At 39.0% G+C, this 23726-nt stretch overlaps 1 protein-coding gene across 2 annotated transcripts in view; it reads right to left on the reverse strand.

Moving 5' to 3' along the window:
- The window catches only part of LOC140486221 (uncharacterized), a 47077-nt gene extending 28591 nt beyond the window's left edge, over window positions 1-18486 (reverse strand). For both annotated transcript variants that reach the window (XM_072585055.1, XM_072585054.1), the window contains exon 1: window positions 18384-18486. In XM_072585055.1, coding sequence (XP_072441156.1) covers window positions 18384-18447 — 64 coding nt within the window. In that variant the 5' untranslated portion in view covers window positions 18448-18486. The remainder of the gene's footprint in view (window positions 1-18383) is intronic.
- Window positions 18487-23726: the final 5240 nt, after the last annotated feature.

Consider the following 23726-nt stretch of genomic DNA (forward strand, 5'->3'; position numbering starts at 1 on the left):
GCCTACCTCTGACGTCTGTCCGATATCTATCACCCCTCAGTTTAAAGCTATGTCCCCTCATGCTAGCCATCACCATCTGAGCAAAAAGGCTCTCCCTGTCCACCCTATCTATTCCTCTGATCATCTTGGATATCTCTAAATCACCTCTTGATTTCTTTTCTCTAACAAAAACAGCCTCAAGTTATAGAACATAGAACATTAAAGCGCAATACAGGTCCTTCAACCCCTTATGTTGTGCTGACCTGTGGAACCAATCTGAAGCTTATCTATCCTACACTATTCCATTTCATCCATATGTTTATCCAATGACTATTTAAATGCCATTAAAATTGGAGAGTCTACTAACGTTGCAGACAGGGTATTCCACGTCCCTACTATTCTTGAAATAAAGAAGCTACCTCTGACAGCTGTCCTATATTTATCACCCTTCAATTTAAAGCTATGTCCCCTTGTGCTAGCCATCACCATCCAAGGAAAAAAGGTCTCACTGTCCACCCTATCTAGTGTTGCATATAAAACAGGACAGGTGCCAGGTTCACTTTCCCACCCACCCCTGAATACACCCCCATAATATAGTGGGAGTGGGTGTGCGAGTGCCAGATTAGGCATTCTATATGGAAATAAATATCTAAAGGTCAATCGAGCTTGTAGTCTCAATTAATGCCAGTGTAACCATGTCCACACCACAATGTTATTGATATGGGCAGTTGAGTGACAGCAGGAAACCCATTTGTTTGAAAAAGAGTTCAAACAGCAGAATGGAAAAAAATTCTTTGTGCATTATAAGCAGTGCCAAGAAAATAACTCACACCTTTCTTTATTCTCAAGGGCTTTTAAAACTCCCTTCCCTCATATACACACACACACACACACACACACACATATCCCAACCCTGGTCTCCTCAAAATTGCCAAATGCTCCCTGCCTAATGCCCCTCATTGATGAAGCTGTTAGCCAGTTGCATTGTGTGGCAGGTCCAAAGTGTGCAGCATACTCCTACTAAAAGGTGGAAGTCCCACTCTGCAGTATTCAGTGGTCACTAACATTTTATTTGAGTTCTTTAAATTCCCCAGATGTCAGCACAGGGGAACTTAGAGGCATTTCTGAGAAGACAGTCCCAATCCAGAACCTTGAGTGCTCATCCAATAATACAACCACTATCTTACTGTGCTCTCTATGCTAAATCACTTAATTATTTATTTATTATTTTAGTTCTTGATTTGCATTGAATTTTGAAGGAATATTTTGTTACAAATATATGTTAAATAAATTCAGAGGATATTTGTATGAGAAAGTGAAGTTTTTTTTGTTTAATTAAACTCTAGATTAATTTCATATTTATACCCACTGTAGTAAGTTAGCAAAGTCAAGACACCATTTTGTGTGAATCCTGTGCCAATTTGAAGCCATTTTGTACTCTTTGCATTATAATTACTCATGAATGAATTAAGCTTTATTGCACAATATGCAACTAGCTAGCAATATGATTGACTAAATAAATTCTTTAGGTTTTATTTGGAGATTCAATCCACAAATATGTATGTGTGCATGTGGGTGTGTGTGTGCGCGTATGAGTGTCTGCGAGAGAGTGTATATATGTGAGTGAGAGTGTTAAGGGGTATAAATCTATGAGAGTGTGCATGTGGGAGTGTGTGTATGTGTATGAGAGACGGTCTACATCAGTGTATGGGTCTATAGATGTGTGTGTGTGTGTGCGTGTAGTGCAGTGCAGTGGGGTCACCTATAGTGTGACATGAACCCAATGACCCGGTTGAGGCCATCCCCATGGTACCAAACTTGGCTCTCAGCCTCTGCTTGGCCAATTTGCATTGTTGCCTGTGCGGTGCACATTCAGGCCAATCAGAGGCTGATAGCCAAGTTCGGTACTCATGGGGCTGGCCTCAACCAGAACCCTGGGTTCATATCACACTACAGGTTACTCCACTGCACTACGCACTCCAAACAGACCCTCATACAGGCCTATACACTCATGCAGACCCTCTCTCATATACAAGCTCTCTCTCATACGTTCACACAATACACTCCCAGACACTCACACACACCTCTCACAGACATTTACGCCTTTACACTCTCACACACATGCACACACTCTTGGAGACACTCATACAACTCCTCCCCACCCACTCCCCACCCCCCCCCCCCCCCCCCCCACCACCACCCTGCCGTGGGGTGAAGTTGTATTTGCAGAATTATATTTCATCAAAAACTGCATGAATTCATGTAAGATTCTGTATATCCCTTTGTAAAATTAGAATCAGTGTGACCATTGGAGCACAGACAGCCTCACAACTTCAATCTGGGCCAACGTGGCTCCTATTGTTAAAGTTCACTTGAGAACATAACTTTAGGAAAGTTCTGGGATTTACATATGAAAGAACTGAAACCAACACATCCATTCTAAAAGATGAGAACTTAACAAACAATCCAGGTCTTTTTCGATAGATAATTTCAGTTACATCACACTGTAAACTTTTGCTATAAATTCTGTGCCTTACCAATCTTATAGTCCACAACCACCTGCTGTAGGAGCGCACTCTGAAACCTAGTGCTTCCAAATAAACCTGTTGGACTATAACCTGATGTTGTTTGATTTTTAACTTTGTACACCCCAGTCCAACACTGGCTCCTCCAAATCATGACTTATTTCTTATATTTTTCTGTTCTTAGTAATGAATAAACATTGATAATTTGTGATAGTAGACCAGTTGTTCCTGTTGTTTTAGAAGGGAGCCAACAGCAGAACATGACTGAAAAATGTGTTGCTGGGAAAGTGCAGCAGGCCAGGCAGCATCCAATAAGCAGGAGAACTGACATTTCGGGCATAAGCCCTTCTTCAGCAGAAGGTAAACAGTAGAACATGTTAACTGATGAAAGTTCAAAATCAATCATAGCTCACACAGTGAAGGGCTATAATGGTAAGTGATGAATGTGCTCCATTGGAAGATTATGACATGCTGGCTCAGTAGTTAGCACTGCTGCCTCACAGCACCAGGAGCCCGGGTTCAATTCCACCCTGGGTCGACTATCTGTGTGGAGTTTGCACGTTCTCCCTGTGTCTGTGCGGGTTTCCTCCGGGTGCTCCAGTTTCCTCCCCCACAATCCAAAGATGTGCAGGTTAGGTGGATTAGCCATGGTAAATTGCCCATAGTGTCCAGGGATGTGTAGGTGAGATGGATTAACCATGGAAAATGCAGGGTTATAGGAGGTGTGTCTGGGTGGGATGCTTTTTGGAAGTTTGGTGTGATCTCAATGGGTCAAAAGACCTGCTTCCACACTCTAGGGATTCTATGATTATGTTTCTGCAAAGGTTGCACTTAAAGTGAAATTTTCTGACCTTCAGCTGGGATGTTTCTTCTGAATACTTAATTTACCAATTTATATTAATATATTCTTGATAAAGGAACAATAGAGCCTGAATTGGACAGTATGATGCACTTATTGACTGTAACAACTCTGTATGAACATACATAAAGTTTCGGTGCAGAGAAAAGCAATTTAGATCTTTAAATCTGCTCTACTCTTGGGTCATCTTTTTGTGTTCAGTAGGCCACATTCCCATCTATCCTTATTAACCTTCGATATCATTACCTAACAAGGATCTAACTATCTCCACTTTAGTACAGCAACTTTTGTTTTTGCTGGCACCTCCTGAAATGGCACTCAAACTGGCAAAAATCTATGCCTCATCCACTGGACATTTGCTGTATTATTGTGATATATGCGATGTCCAAGTAGTCAGTAAAGGATGCAAGTGAACAGTGTTTTATTTTTAATTATTTAAGGCAAAGTTACATGATTAGATTAGGTTCCCTACAGTGTGGAAACAGGCCCTTTGGCCCAACAAGTCCACACTGACCCTCTGAAGAGTAACCCACCCAGACCCATTTCCCTCTGACTAATGCACCGAACACTATGGGCAATTTAGCATGGCCAATTCACCTGACCTGCACATCTTTGGACTGGGGGAGGAAACCGGAGCACCCGGAGGAAACCAATGCAGACAGGGGAAAATGTGCGAACTCCACACAGTCGCCCGAGGCTGTGAATTGAACCTGGGACCCTGGCACTGTGAGGCAGCAGTGCTAACCACTGGGCCACCGTGCCACCCTTATTTAAGTGATTTAAGCTGTAAATGATAACTGTATATATCCCTGCATTATGTTTCTGTTACTTAGTGTGTGTTTTTACATTGACTATGGAGCATTTGATCAACTGGTCCACTCCTGGCCCCATGAGTGTCAGGTAATAAAAAGTTTACTGTAATATTCAATGACAACTGCCTATGTAGCCTTCTGAGGCAGCATTCCAAATTTTTATATGCTTAGAGACAAAAAATAATGTTTTTCTGTAAAACCGTGTTCCTTAGTTCTCAACTTGTCCACAACAGTAAATATTCTTTCCATCTTTATCTTGTCAAGTACATTCCACTACCTTGTTGTAAATGTCAGTAAAAATGCCCTTCACTCTTCAGAACTTGAGTGAAAACAAGACCTGCCTATCCAATTCATCATAAGGCAGCCCACTCAATCCAATATCAATCCAGTAAATCTCCTGTAAAGACTTTACATTTTTCCTTAAATAGGGAGATAAACAACTGCATACAGTATTTGAAACATTGGTCTCAAAAATGCCCTGTATAATTGAAGCACAGCATTCTGACTTTTCTGGTTCTGAAGAAGGGTCACTAGACCCAAAACATTAATCCTGCTTTCTCTCCACAGATGCTACCAGACCTCCTGACTTTTTCCAGTTATTTCTGTTTTGTTTCTGTTTTCCAACATCTGCCATTTTTAAAAAAATAACTCTTCTAATGTTCAATTCCTCTCAAAAAATGCTAATATTTAATTTGTCATCTTGATTACTTGTACCTGAGTTATTAACCTTTTGTGACATGTGCACGAGAATACCTAGACTGCTCCAAACTTGAAATGTTATAGTTGTTCTCCATTTAAGTAAACTCTGCTTTTATTATTCTTCCTGCCAAAGTGAGCACTCTCATATTTTCCTATCTTTATATTCTACCTGTTGGATATTTGCCCAGTCATTCACATATTTATATGCAACTGCATCTTTGATGTGATTTTCACAACATACTTTCCTTTTTCTGTATCATGTTCAAATTTAGCCACCATGTCTTCAATCCCATTATCCAATTCCTTTAATATAAATCATAATGTGCTGAAGGCCCAGCATAGGCCTCTATGGCATTCTACTTGTCATATCTTGCCAATCCAGAAAAGACCCATTTATGCATATTGTTTTTGCTGGACAGCCAATCTTCTATCCATGTTGTGTTATACCCTGAATTCCTAATCTTCACAATAATTTTCTATAAGGATCTTGTCAAACGCCTTTTGGAAATCCAAGTATAATGCATCAATAGTGTCCCTTTAACCACAGCATATGTTATTTCTTCAAGAATTCCAACAAATTGTTTAAACTGTATCTCCCTTTCACAGAACCAAGTTGACTTTTTCTGATTTATTTCCGGTTTTTCAAATTTCCAGTTATAATGTCATTAGTAATTAATTCTTGCACCTTCCTCAGCAGGCATCAAGCAAACTAACCTGTGGGTCTGTGTTTTCAGCCTTTTTGAATGAGGGATTATGTTTACTATTTTCCAGCGTGTGGCGAGTTGGTGAGAATAACAAAACAAAGTGGCAGTTTCAGATGCTCATTGTCTTTCTGTAATTAAAAAGTCTTGTTTATACAATCCCTTTGTATCTGAGAATGTTCAAATGAAACAATTAATTCAGAAATTTCTTTACTAATAAACCGGATTGTGGACAAATTGAAGGTGAAGAACTCAACTTGTGAAACTCCTCACCCAACAATTCAACCTCTTAAGTCAAAGCATCTTTACCATAATTCTGGTCTCTTTCCTATTGGAAGGATGTTGTGAAACTTGAAAGGGTTCAGAAAAGGTTTACAAGGATGTTGCCAGGGTTGGAGGGTTTGAGCTATAGGGAGAGGCTGAATAGGCTGGGGCTGTCTTCCCTGAAGTGTCGGAGGCTGAGGGGTGACATTATAGAGATTTATAAAATCACGAGGGGCATGGAAAGGATAAATAGACAAGATCCTTTTCCTGGGGTGGGGGAGTCCAGAACTAGAGGGATTAGGTTTAGGGTGAGAGAGGAAAGATATAAAAGGGACCTAAGGGACAACATTTTCACACACCGGATGGTGTGTGTATGGAATGAGCTGCTGGAGGAAGTGGTGGAGGCTGGCGTGATTACAACATTTAAAAGGTATCTGGATGGGTATACGAATAGGTATGGTTTAGAGGGATATGGGCCAACTGCTGTCAAAAGGGACTAGATTAGGTTAGGATATCTGGTTAGCATGGATGAGTTAGACTGAATGGTCTGCTTCTGTGCTGTACGCCTCTATGACTCTAAGTTCACCTATTTCTTCTGAAAAGAAACCTGATGGGAGCTGGAGGTTAACCATTGATTTATTGGAAACTGAATTTTGAAACACCAGTCTGTTGTCCCCATACATAAGAAGCACTTACACCTCTCAAATTCTAGTTGGTTCTGGGAATTCTACTACCACTGACGTGGATTTTGGGGAATTCATATCAGAATGGAACATCAATACAATTTGGCTTTTTACATTTAATGATCAGAGTTATCTTTGAACTCATAAGCCATTGATATCTTTCAAGTGGATTTTTAAAGCCTTTAGTAATTGGAATTGAATGAAGGTTTCTTCATTAGGGAAAATAACTCTGTCAAAAGTAGGTTTATCAATCGGCCAAAAGCTCAACAGTTTTCTAAAATGCTTTGGAGGTGCCAGTGTTAGATCGGAGTGTACAAAGTTATAGTCCAACAGGTTTATTTGGAAGCACTAGATTTTGGAGGACTGTTCCTTCATCAGGTGGTTGTGGAGTATAAGATCGTAGGACACAGAATTTATAGCAAAAGTTTACAGTGTGATGTAACTGAAAATATTTATTGAAAAAGACCTGGATTGTTTGTTAAGTCTCTCATCTTTTAGAATGGATGTGTTGGTTTCAGTTCTTTCATATGTAAATCCCAGAACTTTCCTAAAGTTACATTCTCAAGTGAACTTTAACAATAAATGCATTTAAGATGTGAGGTGCCCTGTGTGAGGCTGTCTGTGCCCCAATGTTCAGACTGATTCCAATTTTAAAAAGGGATTTACAGAATCTTACATGGATCCATGCAGCTTTTGGGCAAAATAAGTGTAATTCTGCAAGTACAAGTTCACCCCACAAACTTGTGTGTGTGTGTGTGTGTGTGTGTGTGAGAGAGAGAGAGAGAGAGATGGGGATATGAGTGTTTGTAAGAGACTGTGTGAGAGTGTAAAGGGGTATAAGTCTGTGAGAGGGTGAATGTGGGAGTATATATGTGAGCGTATGAGTGTATGGGTCTGTAGGAATGTGAGTGTGTGTCTTTAGATGTGTCTGTGTGTGTGTGTAGTGCAGTGGGGGCCATCTGTAGTGTGACAGGAACCCAAGGTCCTGTTTGAGGCCATCCTCATGGGTACCGGACTTGGCTATCAGCCTCTGCTCGGCCATTTTGCGTCATTGCCTGTCCTAAAGTCCTCCTTGGAGGATAGTCACCTGACAGTCCGAGGTTAAATGTCCCGGACCGCTGAATTGTTCTCCGACTGGAAGGGAACACTCCTGTCTGTTGATTATTGTGCAGTGTCCATTCATCTGTTGCCGTAGCCTCTGCTCGGTCTCGCCAATGTGCCATTCTTCAGGGCATCCTTGGCTGCAGCTTATGTGATAGCCAATGTTGGCTGAGTCGCATGAGTACCTGCCACGCACTTGGTGGGAGGTGTTCCCACGTGTAATGGTGGTATCTGTGTTCAACACTCTGACATGTCTTACTACGTCTACTATAACAAGGTTGTATGAGATTTACATATGAAAGAACAGAAACCAACATGTCCATTCTAGAAGATGAGACATTTAACAAACAATCCAGGTTTTTTTCAAAATATAATTTCAGTTACATCACACTGTAAACTTTTGCTACAAATTCGGTATCCTACCACCTTATACTCCGTAGCCACCTGATGAAGGAGCAGCACTCTGAAAGCTAGTGCTTCCAAATAAACCTGTTGGATTTTAACCAGGTGTCACGTGATTTTTAAGTTTTTGAAAATGGTGACGTACCTTGGAGTTGTACTCACATCACAAGGACTGGGTCTGGACTTGCACAAAGTAAAAGTCAGGGACTGCCCACTCACTGCTCACCCCCAACTAAAACTGCTCTTTAATCATTTTTGACTCTGGTCAATTATCAGAGAAACATTCTGCATTTTGCTGAAATGGCAAAGCTTTTGTGAACTGGCAGTCATGCAAGTTGTTAATCTGATTGTTCTGTAGAAGCAGCCTCTCAATGAAATGAAAGGGTAAAGAAGGACCACATACTAAGTCTAAATATAGTACTACGCCAGGAAACTTTGTATTCCTCTCATGCCACAAAGAGCATAGATTACAGACTGTGTGTGATCATTATTTTTGAATGATATATTTTATGTACGTAAATGTTCGAAGCATAGTATCTGTATTATCTGCATTCACCACAGAGACACAGCTCTGAATGTATCAATGAAGCCTGCAGATTTTTTTATTTCGTCACAACAGTTAAACAAGTAGATTTAGAATTATTACGGGCAACAATGAAAAGTAAGCTATATTTTCTGGCTTATGAAGAGGAGATCCTCTTAAGTGTTCATCACCGTTAACTGACTTTAAATCATATCTATTCATAAAAGAGCCTCTCAAGGATGCTCTAATCATTTATGTGAAAAGACACATTTAAGATTTACCCCATACACAGGCTATTTTCGGGAAGAGTCATTTGAGGATGATGTGCTAAGCATTCTACCCAATATGCAGCAATAGTTGTCTTTTAATAGTCAAAGATTCTTTGAGTCAAACAGTAAATATTGATGCAATGGTGCCGATACCATCAATACCATGTTAGCCCTTCCCTTTATATCACAAAAAAAACTATACAATGAACTTCATGGCTTTCTGTTGAGGAAGAAGTAGACAGCCCTTGACAATTACATCAGTAACCTAGCTGCCTATATGAGAAGTTGGCATAGTATATAAACTCCAAGTTAACAGAGGACCTCAGGTGGTGACTGATGTGAAATGTGTGTGTAATCCTCAATAATATTTACATTGTGTTTTTTAAAATAAAACCTGTAAAACGTGAGCCATTATCACTCTCTACTTGTTACAGAAGTTGTTATCTACAAATCATTCACTAAAACCCCTGTAGCCACGAGTGTAATATTCGTTTTCCAGGGCAAGAGTTTGATCCACATGAGCACGAAGAGTAGGGCTAAGGTTTTCTCAGTTTTGTGCATCTGTAGCTCATCTGCATTTGATACATAAGACAAAATAGTGTTTAAAGCCCAAAAGTAGGCTGGGCGAGTGACCTATCCTGTTTGTGCTATTTACCACAAATAGCAAAGTTCAGACTATTGCTGCAGAGTGCTTTAATTTACTGAATCATTCACTATAATGGCTGCTCATTTGTTTGGGATTTCTTTATACTGCAGCAGGCTAAGACATTGCCATTATGCTTCATAGTCATTGGATCAGCCCCAACATTGACAGAAAAATGTCCTGTAACATAGGAACTACATCGTTCCAAATAATTGGAGCAAATGGTGAAATGAACAGCAGGGGTAAATGAGTGTGGGGCAAACAACTTGGGACTTACAAGAAAGAGAATCAGAAAGTATTTAAATGCAGAAGTAATATCTTGTGAATATGAAGTAGGAGATGGAATCATGACATTCAACTATAGTAAGATAGAAAATGTGTTTGATTCAAAATGGAAAAGACTCTTTCTGATAATAGACAATTGTGTCCAGCTGCATACTTGGTACTAATAGGGAAAGAAAAGCAAAAGTAAAGAGAGAGAATGGTCCAAACTAGTCTCTTAAAATCAGCAAAAGAATAAGTGCTGCATTCATTTTTATTACAGACATACATACTGGTAGACTTACTTCAACATCACCCTAAGACTCAACATCTTACCAAAAGAAATAATTTCTATAACATGACTATCCTATGGCAAACATGTCTGGGCCAGCTAGGGGTCAATATGATGGTTGAAGGTGAAAGATTGAGAACTGAATGGTAGTTGCAAAGGTTTTGGAGACATGATATTCGTACTGGGTTATGTATGTGCTGGGCCGACAGGACAGAGTATAAGACCTTTACTAACATAAGGAAATCCTAAATTATTTAACTGACCCAAATGACGTAAATACATCAGGGAGCAGTACAATGCAGCACATACGACTTGCATTATGAAAGATAACCTTTGTCCACTCTCTCTGGATTTTAGTATTTTCTTACTAAAAGCTTACAGTCCTACCTGCATCAGAATTTGGGTTACTGGAGAAAGAAATAGAGAAAGGAAATCAAACTCAGTGATGTAAAATGGAGGAAGGAGTTATTAATGGCTTAGTGGTTATGTGAGCATACAAGTAGCCTGTGCTACTTTCTCCTCACCCCCACCCCCACTCTCCTCTCATTTATCTCTCCACTCTTCAGGCACTCTGCCTGTATTCCTGTTGATGGGCTTTTGCCCAAAACTTCGATTTTCCTGCTCCTCAGATGCTGCCTGAACTGCTGTGCTTTTCCAGCACCACTCTATTCCAGAATCTGGTTTCCAGCATCTGCAGTCATTGTTTTTAACCTCATCCACCAGATATTCCATGATCAACTATTAGCAAACATGCTCAAGGACTTGTGAATGAATATGAGCAATGGTCAGAGTGGGAGAACGCTCGGAATGGGAGATTTAGAAGGATTTTAAAATGTGAACGTAAGCTGGCATTAATGATGGGAAGGATCAGAAAAGAATTATTTGACAATGGTTAGGAACCGATGCCACTGAAAGCACTATCGTTTGAAACAGGGTATTCATAGAAAGTATGATGGAACTCATTGAAGCTAAGGAAAGGCATTTATAAACCACATTATTAAGATAATATTGAGGAAGGAACGTTGCACAAAAGAGGTCAAAACCTCTTAATTATTAAATACGAACAGTTCTTTATGAACAATTAAAACCCACGTAAGCAGTATAACTCGGGCTAAATGTGGAGCTGAAATCTATTACATCTGTAACCTTTGGGTGTTCTATACTAGACAAAGTGGGGAAAAAGAAATTAAATCTAAAGAAAACAACTGCATTCTGTCATATGTCATTGACACCATGTTGAAGTTATGGTTTAAAGAACCAAGTATTGTAGCAAAAGCCCAACAGCTTGGCTTAGCTTATTTCAGAAAAGGATGTAAAAATGCCAGCATGAAACAGTAATAAGGCAGTGAATGCGTGGTTTATGAATCTATTGATGCCTGGGCTGGTGTACATCACATTTTGCAGTCACTTCCATTTTTGTAACCTTTGTCAGAAGCTTGATTGGGATAGTCCAAATTTTCAGTGTTGAACAGAAAAAGATACAGATTTAATGAGTCTTTGTGTGGTTAGAAAGTCTGGAAAATCAGCATGGGATTCTACATAAGATCACAATTCGCCAACTTGTAAGATGAGTTGCCAAAGATGGGATGACGTTAAAGATTGACAAGCTTGCAGAAGCAAGAAAGACTGTTGTCTGTGTCAGCTATAGTAGGCATTTTCATGAACTATGGAGCAAAAAGATGCTACGGGATTAAATCTCTCTCCTTTTAAACCCACATACGGAATTCATGGGAAATTATGCAGTATTGTCCATACATTACCTCAATATCACAGAACTCTGAATTAATGATAGAATGACAGAACAAACATTAAATGCCATAATCCAACTCGACCACTGTTTTATCCCCATATCCCTATAATTTAAAGTAAAAGAATTAAAAAGACTGGGGCATCACGATACAGAGGTATTAGTTGCAACAGGATAACAAGAGAAAAAGATATTAAAGAATGAGGGTATGAAAAAACCTGGGCAGAGTTGTTAATGTAAGTGAGCATCTTTGACTCAGCTGTTTCAACTGTTTTTTATGTTAATGCAACTAATAACTACAATTGTCATTATTTTCATCCTTTATTCTGTTAGGCTTCTTTAGGGACCTTATTAAAAGATTGCAAATACTGTTATGATCCCAGCTGATGGCAGTACTGGCCAAATCAGATCCCAGAATGAAACTTGGCATGGTAGGCCATCTTTTGTTTTTTTTAAAGTTTGCTTGTCACTGAAATGTATTAGGCAAAAGTGAGAACTGCAGATAGTGGAAACTAGAGTCTAGATTAGAGTGGTGCTGGAAAAACACAGCAGGTCAGGCAGCCTCTGAGGAGCAGGAAAATCGACATTTCAAGCAAAAGCCCTTCATCCTGATGAAGGGCTTTTGCCCGAAATGTCAGTTTTCCTGCTCGGCTACTGCCTGACCTGCTGTGTTTATCCAGCACCACTGAAATGTATTACCACATTATGAGGGGCATAGACAGGGAGATGGGAAAAAACATTTCCTCTTGGGAGGGAATCAATGACTGTCTGGGAGTGTAGATTTAGGTAAAGACCAGAGGTTTAGCGGAGTAAGAAGTTGGGAATATCACCCTGCGGTTGGTGAGAATTGAAGTCACTGTCTGCAAGGGTGGTAGAGGTTAGAACTCTCATAGCATTTAAGAAGTATTTCAATGTACACTTGTGATGCCTAGGCATTCAATGTTAATTCCACTTGTCAGCACTTGGCCCTGAGAATAGTTAGGATTTTTGACCAGCATAGACTTGATTCTCTGTTGCTGTAGACCTCTATGATGCAAGGCTGCAGATCTTCATGAGTAACAGAACTTCCATATATTAAAGTAGAAAAGAAAACTACATATAGAAGACAGAAAGTCTTAACATAAATGTCATAAAGTCATACAGCATGGAAACAGTCAAACTCATCCATGTCGAACAAGTTTCACAAACTAAACTAGACCCATTTGCCTATGTTTGGCCCACCTCTAAACCTTTCCTATTCACGTACCTACCCAATATCTTTTAAATGTTAAAACTACTGCATCTTCCACAAATGAACCACACTTTTTTAAAAAAAAGATGTTGCTCCTCAGGTCCATTTAAAATCTTACTCCTCTCTCCTGAAAATTATGCCCTCTAGTTTTGAATTCCCCTATCCTGAAGAAAAGACCCTTGACATTCACCTTATCTATGCTCATTATGGTTTTATAAACTTCTATAAAGTCACCTCTCAACATCCTAGACTCCAGTGAAAAAAGTCCCAGCCTGTCCTTACTACTCAAAGCATCCAGTCTTGTTAACAACCCTTTAAGTTTTCTTTGCCCCGTCCAGTTTAACAATATACTTCCTATAGCAGGGCAACCAGAACTGTACACAGTGCTCCAAAAGTGGCTCACAAGTATCCTGAACAACTGTAGCCTGAATTCCCAATTCCTATACTCAATGGTTTGAGTTTCAATTTGTGCTATTGATTACAGAGACTCAATTCGGAAACATTATTCCACTCTCGGCTTTTTAAATCTTTACTCAACTAATATTTTCCAGTTTTGTTTCCTTGGAGAGTTGAGATCTTATTTTGAAATTACTTTCTGTGTCTGCTCATACGAAGTTCTCTCAATTTTGTTAGCTTGGAATTTCTCAGTTCTAACAGTTCTCTATTCAAACTTTCCTGGCCTGGAAGCTCCAAATTAAAACACTTCAGCAAGGGTGACTGGTTCTCCTGAATTTATTTGATTCTTCTGCTAGGGTAGAGTATTCTACTTTCTAAACTGTACTCTGAAATCTTTAGAACTAAAATTTGAATCTTACTTTCTGAAGTAAAAAGCCTCACTAATTGTCTTTTATATGTTTTTATTCTATCAGAAACAACAGTGTAAACATTTTAACCGTTACAACTGAAATAAATGAACAGAGGTTGAAATCTCATTACCAAGCCACCATTTATTTACGTTTGCACAGTACACTGGTTGTCGTCAGCCAGCTCAGAGTTGGTCCCTGAAGTGAGGAGATTCTGATCCCCTGTATTTTTGGTCAGACAGGGCTCCCTGATTGGCCCAGGTTAACAAGTCCAATCAAGGATCTCATAGTCCGTAAGATCCACCTGGTTCCCGTCACCACAACCTGCATTGTAGTTCTCGCAGGGACTCTACAGTTATTCCCTCTCTTGGAACTGACATTTTAGGTCACTATTCGAAACTGACTTTCTGACCATTTTTATAAAAACATCACACAGCTGACCCAGTCCCATCTGCTTCTTTGAAATCTTAATCTAAACATGTAAACTTTTAATTACACCTACCCCAAAGTTTAAATAAAAGGATATGCTTGAGTTATTTTCACATTCCATCAAACAATTCTTCTTAACATTGATTGCCATAAAAAAAATCTTGTGTAAATACTTCTTGATCACCGTATTCTGTTATCCCTTGTCTGGATTAAACTCTATCTGCCATTTCTTTGCTAACAAGTGATCTATCTCCCGTTGTATCCTTTGATGACCTTCCTCACTAAATCCACAAGTCTACAAATTTTCATGTCATCTGCAAACTTAATAATCAGACCACCTACATTTTCATTCAAATTATTTATATAAATTACAAACAACAAAGAATCCAGCAATGATCCTTCTGGAGCACCACTGGTCACAGACCTCTAGTCAGAAAAAAAATATGTCAACTAGCCCCTGTCTTCTATGACCAAGCCAATTTTGCCCTTTAGTTTTGAATTCTCCTACCCTAGAGAAAATACCCTTGATATTCACCTCATCTATGGTCATCATGGTTTTATAAACTTCATAAAGTCATACAGTATGGAAACAGTCGAACTTATCCATGTCGAACAAGTTTCCCAAACTAATATTGTCCCATTTGCCTGCATTTGGCCCACATCCCTCAAATCTTTCCTATTCACATACCTATCCAAGGTCTTTTAAATGTTGAAACTGCCTGCATTTACCACTTTCTCTGGTAGTTCATTTCACCAATGAACCACTCTGTTTTTTTTAAATGTTGTTCCTCAGATCCCTTTTATATCTTTCTCCTCTTACATATCAACTCGCTGTGGATACCAAGTGACTTAATCTACTGGACCAGCTTATCAAGAGAGACCTTGTCAAATGCCTTGGTAAAGTCCATGTAGACAATATTCACTGGTTTACCCTCATCAATCGTCTTTGTCACTCCTATAATATTGTCTTTTCTAAGCACATGAATGATTATTAAATAGTATGACTATAGTATTAAACTCCAAAGAAACATTTTTTTTTGTCATGGAATCATAGCAAAAATGAAGTTGAGGTATTGTGGTCAATATATTGAGCAGTCTCTTTAGATTTATGGATGTATAAACTTTGAACTTTTATGAAGTCTGCAGAACACAGTCTTCCTCCACTGCAAATATTAATGTTTACAAACAAACCCAGTTTCTGTGAAAAAGTAATTGGCTATTCAATACCCATCTTGCTGGAAAACAGCACCCAGACCAGTGTTGTTGGTACCAACAATCAGTGTACAAATGGTTTCTCTCAATTTGGTGCTGCTAAATCCAATGTGGTTGTCAGTACAACTTTCAAATTATCAAAGGCACACTGATATTCTATTGACTATTCAGATTTCTTACCTTCCTTCACTCGGTTTATCAGTTGAGCCTGGGTAATTAAAATGAATCACTTGTCTGTATTTAGTTTTTATAAATTATTGTAGTAGTTTTACTTAAGTTAACATAAGATTCCATCCAATGTTTTCAGCACCTGCATTTTGTTCTGCCTGTCATAATTTTCCAATTGCTCCACTGATAAATTGGCCTGTGGATTCATAGTGTACTTGTCAAAACACGCTGTGATATTAAGGACTGAACATCTTTAAGCTACTTAATCTGCCAAACTGCCTTCTCAAATTAGGTAAAATATCCTTCATCTCTATTTTCTAAATTTAGGCACTATGCATAGATTGGAATCAAAATTAATCTTTGAGCTGCTACCTCTTTTATTTTATTTTTACGGTAAGCTTTCCTCTGGCCAAATCATGATATCTGATTCTTATTTTTTTGGAGTTCAATTTTTTTTTATTCCATCTCCCGATCTATTTCTTTCTCCTGTCTTTCCATGTTCTTCACTTTTCTCTTCTCCTCAAACTCCCACTTCAAACTTTATTTCCAATTCTCTTTTTCTTCTTTCTCATCCTTTCTATTTCTCTTTTTTCTTCCAATTCAAACTTTCACTTCTCACTGAATATTAACTGATTCTAGTGAAGGTAGCAAGGTTAGGCCTTTTTTAAAATTCTATATTTTTGCTAATTACTTTAGGCAACTCATCCTTATGAGAATCTACTTTCATTTTTAACATAAATTTGTGTGCTAACTCTCTGTTTAACAAATCACTTGAATACGTAGCTTTTAAAAGTTACTGCAATTGTTAGGCAAATACATAGATAAAGGCTTCAAATAATACTTGTCTCCTACTTTGAGAAGAATCATAGCAACTCTTAAAGCCATTTTGAAAGTCCAATCACTGCAATAAACATCACCACAATACTCCTGTTTAACATTCAGTATCTCATATACTTTCTTAAAAATATGTACAGGTCCCTCAAATTTGATGAGTTGCGATCCTAGACAAGACACCAAATGATGATAGTGTGTTGCTGGAAAAGCACAGCAGGTCAGGCAGCATCTGAGGAGCAGGAGAATTGATGTTTCGGGCTGGAGCCCTTCATTAGGAAGGGCTTTTCCAGCAACACACACTCAACTCTGATCTCCAGAATCTGTAAACCTCACTTTCTCCCAGATTATGATACCCAATAACTAAGGGATAAAGCAAACCTAGTATGCTTATTTTATCCAGACAAATGATCCACATTGTGTTTTGTTGGTACACTCTATTAAATAATGTTTGGTTCTTGATTTGCTTGTTTTGTCACATTTTTCAATGAGCTGGATTGTAACTAATGCAGCGATGCAACTGTTTGCCTTAAAGGAGCATACCATAGAAGAAGCATAAACTGTACATGTTTAAAAGAAGAGCAACACATCCATCATGCAGTGATCCAAAGCTAGCATTCATGAATCCTTTTGAAAGAATGAGTTGGAGAATCCCGTCAGAGTTCCCTTAGCAAACCATCACAGTCATCTTGTAGAAACCTCATTGCCAGAGCTTTCAAACATTCACCAAGCTATTGCTTGGTTGGTGGTGAAAAGGGCACTCCCCATATGATCATTTGGGCACATCTGGACTCTAAATGCTACAGCACATTGCACTTAAATTGGCTATAGTGTGGAAGAAACTGTCAGCATCAGTGGACAGGGAAGCTGAATTAATGTTTTGAGTCCAATAAGACAGGCCAATTCTGAAGAAAAATCTTATGGCCTCTGTTCCAAAGAAGAGTCATATTGGACTTAAAACTTTAATTGTTTCTCTCATCATAGATATTGTCAGATCTACTGACTGTTTCTTGCACCTCAGTTTTACTGCACTGCATTGTTTGTTTGATTTTTATACCATCATATTAATTAGTAATACATATTGATTTTAAAAATTGAAATTGATAAACTATAACTCTAGGCCTATGACATTAGCAAGATTTAGGAGTGCTGTAGAGAAGAACAAATCACTTTTTTAGTAGACATAACTACTAATTCTGATATTATGAAGTCTTTATAAAAAGTGAGAATTGAGAAAGGTGAGCAGTTCCAAAGTGGTGAGAGACTGAGAATGACTCCTATTGCAATGAATTCTGTGGTAAGAATGCAATTCTGGAAAAAGGAACTGAAAAACCAAAACAAACCAGAATACTATCCGAGCAGAAGGAACTGAAAATGCTCTGTTCAGTTCTAGGCAATCCTTTGAACAGACCCTCACTGACCTGGTTATGAGTATTAACGTATATAAGGTTGTAGTTAGAGCTATCTAATTGTTGCCTGAACTAAACTGACATCGGTGTTATTGTAGATGAGGCGGAGAAAGACCGTAGCTTTGCTAAATTTTTGAATGCCTGTTTCTTACCCAAGCAATGAGTTAAAGAGCTTAGGAACATGTGACAAATAGAAGTTAGCACAATAATACCTGAATATAATATTTATTAATAATATGGTATTCTGAATCATCCTTGCTCCACTGGGTTAATCTCCACATAGAAAAGCTTAAAAAAAATTAGCTTTTAATATCACAATTTTGATTTACTTTGCAAAGACGGAGCTACCTAGAATTTGCGAAAGCTTTTATATTGCGAGGAATAACTTATTTTAAAAGACTATTTTTTTAGTTTCTGTCCTGAAATGTTCCTGAATTCAAATGTTTTGTTCTGACAGGTTTCACTGAATATTTTTCACTCCACTAGACGATTGTTTTGCCCCTTTAAATAATATCCCCATGGTAAGAATGACAGACTTACCAGTCACAGTCAGCAAGCAGATGATGACTCTTTTTATCATGATGCTTCTGAATAAGTCTTTCATAGTTGCTCTGACAGAAAAATGTCTGATTCTGAAAAGCTAAAACAACAGCAGTAACAGGAAGTTGTATTATCAGGAAACCACAGATTCACATGTGTTGGCTGTATGAAATATCGATAACAACGTTTATGTTTGTACTTTCCAGCCTGAAATCAACTGAAATTTTCTTTGTTTGATATACCAAAGTCATACTTACTATTTATTTTTTATTAAAATTCAAACTAATCAACCTCATAGCACTTCCTTTTTTAAAAAAAGGTATGTTGAACTATGTTTGGGCTCCTTTTTATATTCACACAAGTGAATGTGTTGGTTGAGATTGAAATGACAGAGTTTTTTAAACAACTGCCATTTATTTGTAGAAGAGAGATCATCTTAGAGCTTATATAATCATATTCTGAAGAAGAATATGGGCCCAAGATCATTCTAAACACACACCAAAACTGAGAGCCCTAGTCACAGGTTTACACTGGCCTGGAAACTGCAAATGGGATCCCTTTAAAACAAGAAATCCTGTATGGATGCTCTGGATATCGAGCCTTGGAAAATGGGAATAGTGTTTCTTTGATTTTCAGCTCATTGGTGCTGGATGAAATTTGGAATGGAAACAGACCTAGCTGACACTGCATAGACACCCCTTGACTAATGGGAGTGATTGCATGCCAGAACAATTTATTTGATTGCAACCTTCATAATCTTCTTATGCAGGCAGAAGAGTGTGCTTGAATGGCCTCATGTACTGGTGCAGTTTATGTACTGCCTCCTGAAAGGAATAACAGAATTGTTACAGTATAGAAGGAGGTCACTCAGCCTATAATACCTGCACTGGCTCATCAAACCAACATTAACTCCCTTGTGCCAATCTCCTGCTCTTTCTAATATACTTGCACAGTATTTCTATCCAAATAATTATACAATGCACTCTTGAATACCTCAATTGAATCTGCCTCCATCACCCTTCCAGACAGTGCATTCCACATCCTAACTCCTTGCTGAGTGAGGGGAAAAAAAATTCTTGTAGCACTCTTGTTTCTCTTGCACATCATCTTAAAATATCCCCCCCTCATCTTTGTTCTCTTTATGAGCAGGAGCAGGTCCTCCCTATTTGCTTTATGTATCCCACTCATGATCTTGAAAACTTCGATCAAACCTCCCTTCAGCATGCTTCTTGCCAAGGCAAACAGCTCCAGCTTCTTCAATTCATGCTCGTAATTGAAGTTTCTTATTCTTGGAATCATTCATGTAAATTTTTTTTACAGACTGTTCAACACATTCACATCTTTCCAATAATGTGATGCCTATAATTGTACACAACACTTCAGCGGAGATTGAATAAATTTTGATACAAGTCCAACATCACCACCTTGACTTTGTGGTCTTTGCCTCTTAATAAAGCTGAGGACATTCTTTAGATTAGATTAGATTAGATTAGATTAGATTAGATTACTTACAGTGTGGAAACAGGCCCTTCGGCCCAACAAGTCCACACTGCCCCGCCGAAGCGCCATCCACCCATACCCCTACATTTACCCTTACCTAACACTACAGGCAATTTAGCATGGCCAATTCACCTGACCTGCACGTTTTTGGACTGTGGGAGGAAACCGGAGCACCCGGAGGAAACCCACGCAGACACGGTGAGAATGTGCAAACTCCACACAGAGAGTCGCCTGAGGCGGGAATTGAACCCGGGTCTCTGGCGCTGTGAGGCAGCAGTGCTAACCACTGTGCCACCGTGCCACCCACAATTCTATGCTTTATTAACTGCTTTCTCCACTTGTCCTGCCACATTTAATCTATACACCTAAATACCCATGTCCATAAGCTCCTGCACACCCTTTTGTATTGTACCCCTATTTAAAATTGGCTTTCAATAATCTTCATATCAAAATGCATCACCTCGCACCTGTCTGCGTTGAACCCTATCTGTCACATTTCCACCTACTTCAACTTATCTATGTCCTTTTCAAATTCTACGTTATCCTCTTTAGTATGTAACTCTTTCAAATTTTGTGTTATCAGCAGAGAAACACTCTGATCTATCACAATCTCTTTACTAAGCATCATTTATAAAATCTATGTCACATCTACATCCTTTCAAGGAGGGTGTTACTTTCATAGGAGTATCTTTATTAGATGCTGCTGTACTCCCATCTTCTTCAGTTCCTTCTTATCTTTTGCGACAGAGTAGAAATAAAATAAACAAATATATGCCTATTGGCTAGCTAATAGATTAGATCAGTACTGTCCAAAGGAAAGTTGAAAAGAAAGAAATTTTAAGTTAATTTTTCAACAATCATCCCTAATTGGTGGAATTCATTTTTGTATTCTTTGGGAGCAAAACTTCCTCCCTTCTTGACCTTGGCAACAAGTTATGTCTGATATCATTAGAACATAAGAACTAGGAGCAGGAGTAGACTATGTGGCCCTTCGAGCCTGCTCCACCATTTAGTAAGATCATGGCTGATCTTTTCGTGGCCTCAGCTCCACTGACCCACCCTGTCATCATAACCCTTAATTCCTTTCCTGTTCAAAAAAAATCTATCTTAGCCTTAAAAACATTTGCTGAGGAAGCCTCAAACACTTCACAGGGCAGGAAATTTCATAGATTCACAACCCTCTGGATGAAGAATTTCCTTCTCAATTCAGTCCTAAATCTGCTCCCCCTAATTTTGAGGCTATGCCTTCTTGCCTTATTTCCCCTGCCAGTGGAAACATCTTCTCTACTTCTATCTTGTCTGTTCCCTTCATAATTTTATATGTTTCTATGAGATCTCCCCACCCCATTCTTCCCAGGTATAATGCAAGTCCACTCAGCCTGTCCTCATAAGACAACCCCTTAACTCCAGAATCAACCTAGTGAACCTCCTCCATACCCCGTCTAGTGCCAGTACGTTCATTCTCAAGTACGGAGCCCAAAACTGCATGCAGTACTCCAGGTGTGGCTTCACCAGCACCTTGTACAGCTGTAACATAATACCTCTCTGCTTTTAAGCTCAATCTATTTAGCAATGAAGGACAAAGTTCCATTTGCCGCCTTAATTACCTGTTGCACCTGCAGACCAACCATCTGTGATTCATGCACAAGTTCACCCAGGTCCATCTGCACAGCAGCGTGCTGAAATTTCTTGCCATTCAAGTAATACTCCTTTTTACTCTTATTGCTACTGAAATGGATGACTTCACATGTATTAACATTGTACTCCATCTGCAAGACCTTTGCCCACTCCCTTAAACTATCTATGTCCTTTTACAAAGTTTCAAGGTCTGCACACTTTGCTCTACCACTTATCCCAGTGTCATCCAGAAACTTTGATGCACTACACGTGGTCCCCAATTCCAAATCATCTATGTAAATTTTGAATAATTGAGGTTCCAACACTCATCCCTGAAGCACACCACAAGTCACTGATTACCAACCAGAATAGCACTCATTTATCACCACTCTTTGCTTCCTGTTGATTAACCAATCCTCTATCCATGCTAATATAACCCTCTCCAGACTTGCTTTTGTCAAAAAGCTGGTCCCATTTTTCTAAAAACTGTTTCTTTTCTCAAGGATACTGTGTCCTTGACTTTTTTCAGAGGGGTTGTAAAGGGGCTGGGCTCCGATTTGACTAGTTTGGTACAGAGATAAAAATGATTTTGAGAGGCTTTTTTGTTTATATGTGAAGAGCTTGAGACTTCAGGCCAAAGTGGTCATGTTTTAGAAGTGACCTGTATAATGGAAGGAGGAGTGGTCAGCTCTCTAGCTGAGCAGTTCAGCCCAGAACTAGTGGGGAGTTCAATAGTGGACTGTATGCACAGGTTCTCTCTTTCTGCCCTTCTAACTTCAACCTGTAAGCACCAGTTCCATTTCCACGTATTAAGGGGGTTTGCTTATTGGGACTGTTGTGTATGTTTAAAACAGCATAATTAAGTCTAGTTTGAATGGACTGAGTTCTATAGGGCTGCTTTCTTCTGTTCTGTGTGTTTCATTGTGTAATTTTGTCAATAAATTTTTCTGTTTTAAATCCTGGTAGTCAACCTCGCTAACTTACTCTGGGTAATTTTCAATGTACACTTATCAAAACAAATTGCAAAGTTATGGTCTGGGCTGATGTTTTGAGTCATCTGGCCTAGTGCATAACACTTTTAAGACATTGCAAATATATTTTCAAGAAAGTCCTCAGTAAGTTAGAATGTTGTTTCTTCTGGTTTTGGTTAAATATGTATGTTAATATATCTGGTGGGAGCTGTTGACATCTTGGCCGCAATTTTTAACCTAGCTTGCTCAGGCAAATTGAGAGAGCCTCGGATCATTAGCTTATTTGTATAGAACATTTGACAGAACAACAGATCATTTGTCCCAAGTAGTCTGTAATTGTTTCACTTTTGGGTGGCACGGTGGCTCAGTGGTTAGCACTGCTGCCTCACAGCGCCAGAAACCCAGGTTCAATTCCCACCTCAGGTGACTGACTGTGTGGAGTTTGCACATTCTCCCCGTGTCTGTGTGGGTTTCCTCCGGGTGCTCCGGTTTCCTCCCACAGTCCAAAAATGTGCCGGTTAGGTGAATTGGCCATGCTAAATTGCCCATAGTGTTAGGTGAAGGGGTAAATGTAGGGGTATGGGTCTGGGTGGGTTGCGTTTTGGCGGGTCGGTGTGGACTTGTTGGGCCGAAGGGCCTGTTTCCACACTGTAAGTAATCTAATCTAATCTAATCTAAAGTTCAAGAAGCAGGAGTAATACCATATTTATATCCACTCTGATATGCCCTGGAGAAACGTAAGTTTCAATAAAATTCCCTCTTGTTCTTCAAAACTCTAAGGAAACTGTGTCTGTATTTCCTAATCTCACCTCAAGGCAATCCCACTATCAAGGTAAACCTCCATTACAGATCCTTTATGGTAAGTATATCCTTTCTTAGATAAGGAAACCAAAACTGTACATGATACTTGAGGGAAGGTTTCACCAATGCTGTGTAGAACTGCAGCAAGAGATCTTCACTTTTGTGCTCTGATTCCCTTGAAATTACTGCAAAGATTCTGTTTGTTTTCATAATTGCTTGTTACAACTGCATGGTAACTATTAATGAATCATGAACAAAAACAATCACATCTCTTTGGGTATCCATTTTGTTTCTTTTCATTCATTTATGGAATAAAGATGTCATTGGCACAGCCAACTAAAGACTGGTTAAGAATCAACCACATTGCTGAGAGTCTGGAGCCACATGTAGGCCAGACCAGGTCAGGATGTCAATTTTCCTCTGTAAAGGATATTAGAGAACCAGGTATGTTTTT

This window comes from Chiloscyllium punctatum, chromosome 15, assembly GCF_047496795.1.
Source record: "Chiloscyllium punctatum isolate Juve2018m chromosome 15, sChiPun1.3, whole genome shotgun sequence".
Classification (NCBI taxonomy): Eukaryota; Metazoa; Chordata; class Chondrichthyes; order Orectolobiformes; family Hemiscylliidae; genus Chiloscyllium; species Chiloscyllium punctatum.